This window comes from Frankliniella occidentalis, unplaced genomic scaffold (genome assembly GCF_000697945.3).
Source record: "Frankliniella occidentalis isolate FOCC.00 unplaced genomic scaffold, Focc_3.1 Scaffold160, whole genome shotgun sequence".
Classification (NCBI taxonomy): Eukaryota; Metazoa; Arthropoda; class Insecta; order Thysanoptera; family Thripidae; genus Frankliniella; species Frankliniella occidentalis.
Genome location: NW_026267286.1, coordinates 545,376 through 556,856, shown reverse-complemented (window position 1 = coordinate 556,856; position 11,481 = coordinate 545,376). Strand labels below are relative to the sequence as shown.

The 11,481-nt window shown below is 64.0% G+C and overlaps 2 protein-coding genes across 3 annotated transcripts; one reads left to right on the top strand and one right to left on the bottom strand.

The window, feature by feature from the left end:
- Positions 1–6: 6 nt before the first annotated feature.
- On the bottom strand, positions 7–11,273 carry LOC113208536 (putative fatty acyl-CoA reductase CG5065). 2 transcript variants are annotated; one of them, XM_026425570.2, is made up of 7 exons: positions 10,510–11,273; positions 8,815–9,091; positions 8,228–8,726; positions 7,719–7,914; positions 7,386–7,628; positions 333–590; positions 7–224 (listed from the first exon to the last, which is right to left on the bottom strand). In XM_026425570.2, the coding sequence occupies exons 2-7, from the start codon at positions 9,076–9,078 to the stop codon at positions 92–94; spliced, it is 1,593 nt and encodes a 530-aa protein (XP_026281355.1). In that variant the 5' UTR covers positions 9,079–9,091; positions 10,510–11,273; the 3' UTR covers positions 7–91. The 2 variants fall into 2 exon arrangements, with proteins under 2 accessions (XP_026281355.1, XP_026281354.1); XM_026425569.2 differs by lacking the exon at positions 10,510–11,273 and having other exon boundaries at positions 8,815–9,327.
- On the top strand, positions 1,213–7,369 carry LOC113208535 (plectin-like). The gene is made up of 7 exons (XM_026425567.1): positions 1,213–1,355; positions 1,430–1,593; positions 1,680–1,991; positions 2,067–2,855; positions 2,963–4,555; positions 4,647–4,970; positions 5,146–7,369. Exons 1-7 carry the CDS (start codon positions 1,250–1,252, stop codon positions 7,249–7,251), a joined length of 5,394 nt encoding a protein of 1,797 aa, XP_026281352.1. The 5' UTR covers positions 1,213–1,249; the 3' UTR covers positions 7,252–7,369.
- Positions 11,274–11,481: the final 208 nt, after the last annotated feature.

The window sequence follows — 11,481 nt, the reverse complement described above, 5'->3', positions numbered from 1 at the left end:
TATAAATTAAATTATTTTTCAGTCTCGGGGGCGCGTTGCCGATGAGGAGCAGGTGGCGCAGAGGTGCCGATGACGACGACTTCCGCCTTCATCACACCCAGATGAAGAGCAGCACAAAGACGGCCGCGACGATCAGACCCGGCAGCCATCCGACCAGGGCGGAGCCTGCCGCAGCGAGCCCCGCGAACAGCAGCGCGTGGCAAGTCCAGTGCACGCACCTCCAGCTGGGAAACAGGGAGCCGGTTCACGGATTCAAATAATCATCGTCATTAACAAACATGTCGGTTGTTTTTGCATTTAAACCTCTCGCATGCTCGCAGCGTTGCACTCACATCCGCAGCTGTGTGGTGGCCCGCGGCAGGGTGTCGAGCTTCTCCTTGTGGTAGTGCTCCCTCACGCCCAGCACGCACCGCTCCAGGTACTCGGACCAGGTGTAGTTGGCCGGGTCGAAGTAGAAGTCCTCCCGGTCGGCGGGGCTCATCCTGGCGGCCAGCTCGGCCATGCCCTCGGTGCGGAAGCGCCACTCGCTGCCCGTGAACTTGCGCACCAGCTGCATGCCCGTCAGGTACTTGCGCTGGATGTCGAACAGCCTGCAAGCAAAGGGAAATACAAGGGCTCGTACTTCGTGTTTTGACATTTTTGCGACAAATTTCGGCGGACCTGGACAAACTTTAACCAATCCCCAATCCGCTTTGGGCTTGTCCAGAAAGTTCGTCCGTTTTCCTCAGATTCATTCGGCAGGTTTCGGGGAGCTCGGCGCCTGCGAGACTCAAGGTGGGCCACCCCGCAGTACACGCGTGCACTGCAGGCAAGATATCGTCTACCTACCAGGCGCTTTCAGAGCTTGCAGGCGATTTCACGCCTTGCAGGGGCTGAACTTTGCAGGTTAGTAACGGCAAATGACGGACGTGCTTTCTCGATAATCCCTTTGGCCGAGGTTCATCACGGCACAGGCACCTGAAGCATGGCATCCGCAGGCGCCCGAGAGGAGGCCCACCCGCATCCCCGCATGACGTCCACGCGCGATAGGTGGCCTACACAGCCGGGCTGCTGGCTCACCCGCCACTCCGGTACTAACAATCCGCCGGCATTGTTGGGCATACCCTACGATACCCCCGCGGCCGCCACCGCGCCCCCGTCGCCCCGCCCCGCCGCGTCCGCACATCCCTGACCCGCACCTGCCGCCCTCCTCCGCGCCCCCGGCCCCGCGGGCCCACCCGCGCCCCCCGCGCCCCCCGCGCGCGCCAGCATGAGGTACTTCCGCGCCAAGACCAGCGAGTCCGCGAGCAAGAGCGCCAAGCGGAGGTCCGGGCAGGACGCGGCGCCCCTCGCCGCCGACGACCAGCCGCAGTGCAGTGAGCACGACGTCGAGGCCGCGGCGCAGGTTGGGCCGAGGCCGGGGCTGACGGGGCGGCGGTGTGCTCCGCAGGCGCGGCCGGCGCGTCCGGGGCCGCGCGATGGCAGCAGGAGCAGACCAAGGACCCGTACCGGCGGCAGAGGACGCCGATGTGGAAGCGGACCACCAAGGCGCAGCCTGCGCGCCCGGCGGAGCCCCTGGACGCCGCCAACGCCCCGGCCGCCGGGGACGTGGAGGTGGGTGAGACCGTGTAAGCGCACATGGTGTGCTCGGAAAAGCGAATGTGTGATGACAACTTGCCGTGTCCGCCTGCCTCGCGCAGAAGGCGACAAAGCTGTACAAGCCAAAGTCCGCGACGGCCAAGGCTGCGTCCGAGACCTTGATCGGGCCGGAGGAGGTCGAGCTCGTGCACAAGGAGCAACAGACGTCGTACACTACGGTTCAAGAGGGTGGCACTGTACTGGAGGAGTACTGCGTCGAGGACTACTTCGTCGAGGAGCCCGTCGAGGTGCCGTCCGTGACTCGGTTACCCGTGGCGGGACCGTCGCGGCCAGCCGACGACGAGGATGACGACGACACCGACACGGACGACACCGCGACGGACGAGGCCGTCGGTGGGGTGCCCTCGACAGCGGTAGGGCCCGGGTCTCTCACTACCTCGTGGCACCCGCACACTGCACAGGCTAATGTACTCGGTCACGCCCTCCAGACGGCCTCGACATCCGTCCCCGAGTCATCGACCTCGGACAGGCTGTCGGCCGAGCTCAAGGCCCTGGTCAGCCTGGTGGAGATGTCAGCGGGGAGCCCTATTCGCTGCACGTCCTCGTCGAGAGTGTCGGCCTCGGCCACGCCCTGCGAGGAGACCAAGAAGGCCGAGGCGGCTGACGGGGAGGGCGAGGGCATTCGGACCTGGCAGCGGAACTTCCTGGGCAGACTGACGAGGGCCCGGCAGCGCAGAGACATTCGGCTCAACCGGAAGGAGGTCCTCAGCATGCAGCTGGTGCTGGAGACCGTGCTCAAGCAGCACATGGCGCTCAGCAGGGAGGTGGAGGCCGTCAAGGCGAACCTGCAGTGGGAGAGCCTGGAGCCGGTGTCGCTGAGCCGGGCGCTGTCCAGGCTCCAGGCCGAGCGGAACGAGGAGGCGGCCGCCCTGGACAAGATCCTGGCCTGCAAGGACAAGGAGCTGCAGGCCCAGCGGGAACAGGCGCGCGCCGCGGCCGCCGCCTCCAAGAAGCAGATCGAGGTGCTGGAGCAGAGCTGCCGCGAGAAGGACGCCGACCTGGAGAAGGCGGCCCTGGCGCTGGCCACGGTGCACGCCATGCACCGCAAGGCGGTCCAGGACGCCGCCAGGCAGAGCCAGGAGGACGTGGCACAGGCCCAGGCCGCCCTGGACGCACTGCGGGCCTCGCACGCCGCGGCCGAGGCCGAGATGGCCGCGCGCCACAAGGCCGAGCTCAGCGCCCAGCTGGAGGAGCTGAGGAAGACCATGCAGGCCGAGGTAAAGTATACGCCGGGTGTTGAGATGTTGGGAGGGAGAGGAGACTTCTCATAAGCACGGCTTCAATATTTAAGGAGAAATGAGCAGTAATCTTATCTGTGACGCAGATGGACGAGCGCGAGGCCGCCCTGGAGGCGCGGCTCAGCACGCTGCGGACGAACGCGGCCGCCAAGGAGTCCCGCCTGGAGATGGAGAGCCTGCGGATGAGTCGCGCGCTCACCCAGCACGAGGCGCACCTCGGCCGCCTCATGGGCACCGTCGAGCAGCTCCAGGCTCAGGTCCGCGACCAGGAGGCGGCGGCCAAGGAGGCCCGCGAGGAGGCCGCCGCCAAGGGAAAGGCCCTGGTGGCGCGCGAGGCCGAGCTGCTGGCGGCCCGCGCCGACCAGGAGGACGTCGAGGTGCTCGTGAGCAAGGCGCTGAGCGCGCGCGACAGCGACTCGCAGCACCTCCGCGACGCGATGGAGGCCGCGCGCAAGGACCACGAGCGGCAGCTGCAGACGCTGCGCAACGCCGCCGAGATCCTGCGCTCGCAGAAGGACGTCGAGGCGCTCGCGTACAGCCAGGCCGTCAACGAGAAGGACCTCAAGATCAGCGCGATGATGATCGACGCGGAGGGCATGCGTGCCGCGATCGCGGACGCCGAGAACCGCCTGGCGGAGGCGCTGGACGGGCGCGGTCGCGCCGAGGAGGCCAACGCCGGCCTGCTCAAGACGGTCGAGGCCATGAACAGGCAGCAGGAAGACCTGACTCTTCAGCTGCGCCACAACTTCGGCCAGTTAGAGTCCCAGGCCGCCCAGCTCCAGGCCCAGGCTCACGAAATACAACACCTGAATGAGCTCCTGGCGCAGTCCGCGCACGAAACGGAGGAACTCCGGCGGGTCTACAATGACAGCGTCACCGAGGTTGAGCGGCAGCGGAGGAAGATCCTGGAGCAGAAGGACGTGGTGGCGGAGAGGGACCGACTTCACAAGGCACTGAACGACCTGCACGCCAACACCGAGACAGAGATCGGCAACCTGCGTAAGGCACTACGTGACCATCAGCACGACGGAGACGAGGCCGCCCGCCTCAAGAAGGCCCTAGACAAGCTTCGCCAGAACAGCGCCGCCGAAGCTGAGGATCTACGCAAGGCGATGCAGGAACTCCACGACAGCCACGTCGTCGAGGTGAAACGCATGCAGACCGCCCTGCAGGAGGCCCGAAGCAAGCGGAAAACGGAAGCGGAGCACTTCCGGGAGGCGCTGCACGAGAAGGACGTCCAGATCCGCGACCTACAAGACGAGTTTGTAAAATTTCGTCTCGATCAGGAGGCGGTGCAGAGCGAGCTGAGGGTGCGGAACGAGGGCCTCGACCGGGACGTCTCTGTTTTAAAAAACTCCGTCAGCCAAATGAAGACGGCGCACCGGGACCGCGTGACCGCCCTGGACAAGAAGGCCAGCGAGCTGGCCGAGCAGGCCCGGAGGCACAAGCAGGACGCGGAGCAGGCGCGCGCCGAGAGCCGGGACCTGCAGCAGCGGGCGCGCGAGGCCGAGCGGGCGCGCGCGCAGGCCGAGCAGGCCCTCGCCAAGCAGCGCCAGGGCGGCCAGGAGAGGGAGGGCCAGCTTAACGACCTGGTGCGGGAGCGCGACGAGCTGCTCGCGGACAGGGACGGGCTGCGGATGGACGTGGACCACCTCGCCAAGCAGAGGGACAACTGCCAGGTAACACCTCGAGTTCACCCAGTGTCACCCGGATTCACTTCCATTTCTGTTTTTACCCATCCCCCCTCCCTCCCCGCGGTCCCGTGTGCAGATCGTGGTGGAGGAGAAGGACCGCGAGATCCGGGCGCTGCGGGACAAGATCGAGCGGCTGGAGGCGCGGGCCGACGGCGCGACTGCCGACCTGCAGCAGGACCTGCGCGAGCGCCAGGAGGAGTCGGCACGGCTGCGCGTCGAGCTGGACACGGCGCTGGAGCAACGCGAGGCGCTGCTCGCCAAGGTGTCCAAGCTGTTCAAGGTGGTGCGGCGCTCCTTCGACAGGAGGACCTCGGAGAAGGCGGCCCTGGAGCTCGAGCTGCAGGAGACCCGCGCCCAGCTCGACGGCGCCGTGCAGAGCCACCAGGCTGAGCAGGACAAGGTGGGCCTACCCGTCAAACGACCGTAGATAATTTTATCCCAAATCATTTGTTGGGACGAAATTTTACCCCCAAAATTAGCAGTCAAGTTTTAACATTTACTCCACATTATGATCTTGTTGCACCCTATCCTTCTCGTTTAAAATCTTTACTTGATTACTTGATTTTCCCCCATAGCTGATGAAGATGATGCTGGGCAAGGAGAACGACATGAAACAGCTGCGCGAGAACTTGCACCAGTACGAGGACCACCTGCGCAGCACCAAGGAAGAGATGGACGCCACCAACTCGCTGCTCAAGCGCAACATCGTGGAGCTGGAGCGCGAGGCGCACCGCCGCGACGCGGATCTGAGGCGGCGGGACGCGGAGCTCGCGCGGCTGCAGGGGATCCAGGCGGACGTCGGCAAGCTTCAGCTGTCGGAGCAGCAGGCCCTGGAGCGCGCCAGCCAGCTGGAGAAAAGCCTGGAGGACAGCAAGCGGCGCGAGGGCGAGCTGCAACTGGAACTGGACGTGGGCAGGTCTGTGCTCAAGAAGAACACCGAGGAGTACCGGCTCAAGATGGAGAAGCTGCAGCAGAACGTGGAGCACATCCGGGCCGAACGAGACTCGGAGCTGACGGTGCTCAAGGACACCGTGGCGAGGCTCGAGACCGAGCTGTTGGACAGGGACCGCCAGATGGAGATCCTCAAGAGCGAGAACTCGAACCAGCTGCTGGAGCTGCAGCACGCGCTCAACGGTCGCCAGGACGAGACCGAACGGCTGACGGACGAGTCCGAGAGGCTGCACCGCGAGAACAAGGCCCTCCGGGACAAGGAGGCGGACCTGCGCCAGGCCATCGCGTACCTCGAGGACGGGGTGGCCGAAGAAGTGAGGGAGCGGGACGAGCGGATAGCGGCCCTGAACGAGGAGCTGCAGCGCATGGCCGAGGTCATGAAGGACGCCGTCCACCGTGACGAGCAAGAACACCTCCAGGTGGCCGAGGCCCTGCAGGAGGCGGCGCGCGCCAAGGAGGCTGAGCTGGCTGCGCTCAGGGATGCACAGCGACGGCAGGCCGCGGACGCGGTGGAGGCCGTCCGACGGAAGGACGAGCAGATCGCGGCCTTGGAGGAGGCCGTCGAGAACCTGAGGACCGGCCTCGACCTAGAGCTCCTGCGGCTTAAGGACCAACTAAGTCAGAGCGAGAACGAGCGGATGCAGCTCTCGACCCACATCTCCATGCTGGAGACGCAGCTCCAGGACCAGGTTTCGCTCATGTCCAAAGAGATTGCGGACAAGGATGCGGAGATCCGGGCGCTGGTCGAGGCCAAGACCAACGTCCAGCCCAGAATCGAAAAGGAGAACGCCGACCTTTCCGAAGAAAATGCGCAGCTGCTCGGCATCATGCAACGCATGAAGAAGGAGCGCGAAGCCGAGCGTGAGATGCGGGAGGCACTGCAGGCCGAGATGCACGAGGTCATCAAGACGACCAACGGCGCGCTGCGGGCCAAGGAGGATCGGCTGGAAACGCTCCGGGATGACGCCGCAGAGGCCGTCTCGCTGAGGCAGCGCCTAGAGGAGGCCGAGAGAGAGATGGGAACCCTGAGAGCGGCCGCGGCCGAGGCCGCGCATCTGCAGGAGAGGCTCGATACGCTGGAGACGGCGCTGTCCAGACAGCACAAGAAGGACCAGGATTTTCTCCGGGAGCAGCTCGAGAAGGCCCGCAGAGACGCGTACGAGGCCGAAAGAAAGGCCGCTGAGGCGACGGCCTGGGCCCGGGCGCAGTCCGAGGCCGCGGCTGGAAAGAGGAACACCGAGATCCTCAACCTTCCCGCCGAGGCCGTGAGGCAGGAGCTACGGTCCCTGAACCAGGAGGAGGGGGACGCCGGCACCATGGAGAGACAGCTCCGCTCGCGCCAGCTCGAGGTCGACAAGCTGAACAAGATGGTGGAGGCCCTGCGGGCGGACCTCGGCTTCCAGAAGCAGCTCTTGCTCACGTTCCACGAGGGCCGAGCCTACCTGGGCGCGCCCTCCGACCACGACAGCCTGACCAAGACGGCCAAGTTCATCAGGGACCCGCGGAACACGGCCGAACTCACCGCGCTCCCCCAGGACGGCGACCACCGTCAGGCGACACGCTCTCACCGCCGTCCGCAGTACGAGCTCAAGAGGGCGCTCTCCGAGGGCGACAACCTGGACTTGTTTAGCACGCCCTCCGACCTCACCCTCAGCTCCATAACCTCAGATTTATCGACGACAACGTCCAAGACGGCTGTGCCTGCCTACAGTGGTGACGTAATTGTATGATTGTTGTTTTTGTTGATTGTGAACGCGTCTCTGTCCTGTTCCACATGTCCATATCGTAGTTTGTGCCTTCTCTGTTTTGTACCGACCCCTGTAGTAAATAAACCCCTGTGACCTGGTGCGAGGACGTGACTTACTCTGGCTTGTGCCCTGTGAGGCGCGCGAGCAGGTCCACGAAGATGGCGGGGAACAGGTGGAAGAGGTAGGCGACGACGAGGCAGCGGTGGTAGCTGCTGCGCACCTTGGCGTCCGGGTACCAGGTCATGCCCGTGCAGGGCTTCTCGTGGCACTTCTGCACCGTGAGACCGACGTACTCGCGCCAGAGCAGCGGGTTGCTGTTGCCCGAGGTCATGTGGTACACCTGCACGTCGGAAACGTCCCTGTGCGATCACAGACATGATGAGTCACTGGTCATCAACATGTGCACTTTTAAAAAGAGGAGAGGGTTGTGGTTGTGATAGACTACTTACTCTGCCACGGCGGCACCCCAGCCCGCGGCGATGGTGAGGTTGGCGACGTGGTCGGCGGGCACCATATCGGCGACCTTGTCCGGATCGGCTAGTGCCACCCTGAACACGCCCTTGATGGCGCCGGCGATGAAGGCAAACGAGCCAGACTTGACGTTGTCCACCCACCCGGGGAAGGGGGCTGACCAGGTGCCCATCACTGTAACCAATTTAGTATTTTAATTTGTAAAGAAAGATAACATTGTGTGGGATGGGAACTCATACGGCCGGCGATATGTTTCACATCGCGAATCCACGGAAGGGAAGTCGGACTTCGTGCGCAGGATGGTGGGGAAGGTCAGCGCCAGGCGCGGGTGTGGGTGTGGGTACGGGTGCGGGTGCGGGCGCGAGCAGAGCGTGCGTGCTAACCGATGCAGTTGGATGCCGAATACCGTACGCGCCGGCGGAGGCTTTCGCAAGCGAAATACTGGAGGCAGAACTCGTCGAGAAACGATCAAACAGGGGTGACTCACCGATGGAGGGTCTGACGATGGCGACGCGGACGCGGCCCCGCTCCGCCAGCAGGACGTTCTCGGCCAGCTGCTTGGTGAACGAGTAGGTGTTGGGGTGGCCGCCGAGCAGGCTGGCCGTCATGTCCCGGAGCGCCTCCGGGTCTGTGTCGCGCACGATGCCGATGATGCTGTCCGGGTCGTGGCCCGACGGGTACACGCGCTCGCGCACCGTGTCCTGCAGCGTGCAGTTGCAGTAGGCCGTCGACACGTACACCATGGCCCTGAGCGCGCGCATCTCCTGGCACAGCTGCAGCACGCGGCGCGAGCCCAGGACGTTGATGTTGACGGCCGTGGCGAGCGCCGCGTTGAAGTTGATGGTGGCCGCGGCGTGGAAGACGACGCGCGCGTCCTGCAGCAGGTCGGCGCGGTCCTCCGCGGAAAGCCCGAGTCCCGGCAGTGAGACGTCGCCGGCCACGGGCTGCACGCGGTCCAGGGACTCGCGGCTGTGACCTGCGAACAGCTGATGACCAGCGTTAGCTCGTCGTTGACCCTCCTCCAGGCTGCTCAGGGTGCGCTCGAAGGCACGCCAGGTGCAGGACGCAAGTTACCGGTTTGTCGAGCAGCTGCCGGACGCGAGCGTGGATGTCCATGCCGCCCCTCGGCCGAACGAGGAGGTACACCCTCGCCAGGCCGGGGCATGACCGCAGTAGCTTCTCCACCAGGACGCCGCCGAGGAAGCCCGTGCCCCCGGTCACGAGCACGGCCGCGCCGTCCAGGAGCTCGCCGATGGTCGGCGTCCCCGACACCGACAACCTCCCGGCGCCGCGCGAGGCGCTCCCGGGCGGAGCCGGCGGTGCGATGGTAGACGACATCCTGGAGCGAGACCTGCCAAAGTTACACATAGGAGGGAAGGTAAAACCAGCGCAAGGTCGATGAACAATCAGTAATCAGTCGATACAATCCTATTCGAAGTTGTAGCGGGAAATTTAAAAATATCTTCGCGGAAAATTCAATATTTCGGACACGATAACTGCGCGGTGCTCAGCGGCTGGAGTGGCGTGAAAAGAAATATCCTGGATGTATTCATTCAGGTAGCGATGACCTAGCGATGTGCTTTCCGCAGTTGTACACAGCGTCGTGCCGCGTCCCGCGACACGCGACAGACTTTAGAGCGTATGTTCTTTCATGTTGGCCAAACCGCACAAATGCACCGATGAATGACCGTGATCGAGTGGGTAATTCCTGGTAGTCTTCGACCGTGTCTCTCGCGTCGTGTTCACGACTTCTCACCCCCCCCCCCCGACCCCTCCCCCTATTGCTCCTCCCACGCCTTCCTCCGCCAACACAGCAGCACCCGCGCGCGCGTCTATAAAGCCAGGACTTCCCCTCATCGCGCAGCAGATACAGCGAGTGCAGCTGCAAACATGGAGTCCCGGAGGTCGCTGCTGCTGGTCCTGGCCGTGGTCGCCGCCGTCCTGGTGCACGCGGCCCAGTCGCAGGAGCAGCAGGTCGGGCAGTGCCCCTGCGGCGACCCCAACCTCGCCTTCTGCCTGCCCAAGGGGGGCGTCCTCCTGCAGAGGCTGGCCGCCACCACCCCGCTGTGCGAGGCCCAGGACCAGCCGTGCGCCGAGGGGCTGATCCGCGTCTGCCTCAAGAACGCCCCCACCACCGCCACCGCCGCGCAGGCCTAAGCCGAGTCCACAACGACGGCGACCTCCACGGGCCTCTCTCCCGCGACGTGCGCCCTCCCCTGTGTCGACGCCGAGAAACTCGATAGCACCTATCATTTTTGAGGCAATAATGTTGATTCTTTCAACTCCAACCATTTCGTGTACTGGGGTGGTGGACGACAGCGTGCGCCAGAAGTGCATTCCCCAACAGGCACGCGGCACTTTCTCTGCACCCGGCCGAGCCAGCTGCAGCACACCTAGCATGGTGAGCTGCAGCTCAGCGGCGGCGGTATGGCAGTCGAGCGTTGGAATGAACAACAGGGAGTGGGACTGCAACAACTACTCCTGTTGGGGCCATGCCATGCCACGTTCACATTTCAATCATCGTTCGCCAAAATTTACGCCTCTTCTGGAACCGTCTTGTATTTGAGTAATGCCGCAGCAGATGTGATAACTTTGTGATATACGTATACAAATAAAATACGATAAGTTTTTCGGTTGATAACACGACAGATGTCCGTCTTTCTTCTTTCTCACACCACCACTTGTCACTCACTTATGTTCACCAACATCCCTGTCGGTCACATGGAGAGCACACACACTGCACCACCACCCGGCGGCATGGAGACTCACCTGAGACGTTCGCGTCCGCACGGACGGTCACTAACTGCGCTGCGCGGGGTGCGTCCAGCCCTCGGGCCGCGCTGCAACCTCGCCGACCGCCTCCGCGATCCTCTCGTCCGCCTCTCTCGCTCCGCAACGCCGGCCGCCTCGAGACAGAGGGAGACGACGGAAAGGGTGGTTCGGAACGGCCCCGTCACTGTCGCAAGCCGGTTCGCCCCGCCCCGCCCCGCCCCGCCCCCGGGGCCGGGCCACCTACGCACGCTACCCAAACTAATTTCACTTTCGTTTGTGTCCGGCACCGCACCCTCGTTGAGTAACACTAATGCAATGAAGTCACACTGCTGTCCGCGACGGTTACGTTCACCCCCCGCCGCGATGGTGGAGAAACGGGGCGTTCACAAAGCACAAGAATAAGAAGCAGCGCGCAAGGAATGTTCGGGGAAACCTTCACACGGCGGAATATAGGGGGCACCTTGGAGTGGAAGGGTAGTGACCCAAAGCGTGTAAGGTAGAGGTAACACGGAGTAACACCATGTAACACGAAGTGACACCATGTAACGGGAAATGACACCATGTAGAACGAAGTAGAACGGGAAATGACACCATGTAAAACGAAGTAACATCAAGTAACACCAAGCAGCACCAAGTAACACCATGCAAAACGATGCAACTCGTACAGGTCAGAGTCAGGTTGCCGCTGCCGTCATAGTGACGTCAAAACGTTCGCGCGCGGAGATTGGTGATCAGATGACATCACGAGTCGCCGGTACAGAAACCACCCCCCGCGGCGCACACAGCATAGTCCCGGGGCCCGGGGCGCTACCCCCCGCGGCCTCTGCCCTACCCCGCGCGGCCGGCCGCGCCCCGGCGCCGCGGCGCCGCCCAGTGCTGCCCCCTGGCCGGCGCCGCGCGGGGCGCCGCTGCTGGCGTCGCCGTCGAGCACAGATCGATAGCCTGCTGCTCGCAGAGAGCGGGAAGCGC

Coding starts and splice junctions, on each gene's coding strand:
- LOC113208536 (XM_026425569.2), bottom strand. CDS start 9,108: ATGTGTAACTTTGGCAGGTCTCGCTCCAGGATGTCGTCTACCATCGCA. Junction 8,727..8,814: donor GGCAGCTGCTCGACAAACCG/GTAACTTGCGTC, acceptor GCTGGTCATCAG/CTGTTCGCAGGTCACAGCCG. Junction 7,915..8,227: donor CATCGTCAGACCCTCCATCG/GTGAGTCACCCC, acceptor AATTGGTTACAG/TGATGGGCACCTGGTCAGCC.
- LOC113208535 (XM_026425567.1), top strand. CDS start 1,250: ATGAGGTACTTCCGCGCCAAGACCAGCGAGTCCGCGAGCAAGAGCGCC. Junction 1,356..1,429: donor CGACGACCAGCCGCAGTGCA/GTGAGCACGACG, acceptor TGTGCTCCGCAG/GCGCGGCCGGCGCGTCCGGG. Junction 4,971..5,145: donor ACCAGGCTGAGCAGGACAAG/GTGGGCCTACCC, acceptor TTTCCCCCATAG/CTGATGAAGATGATGCTGGG.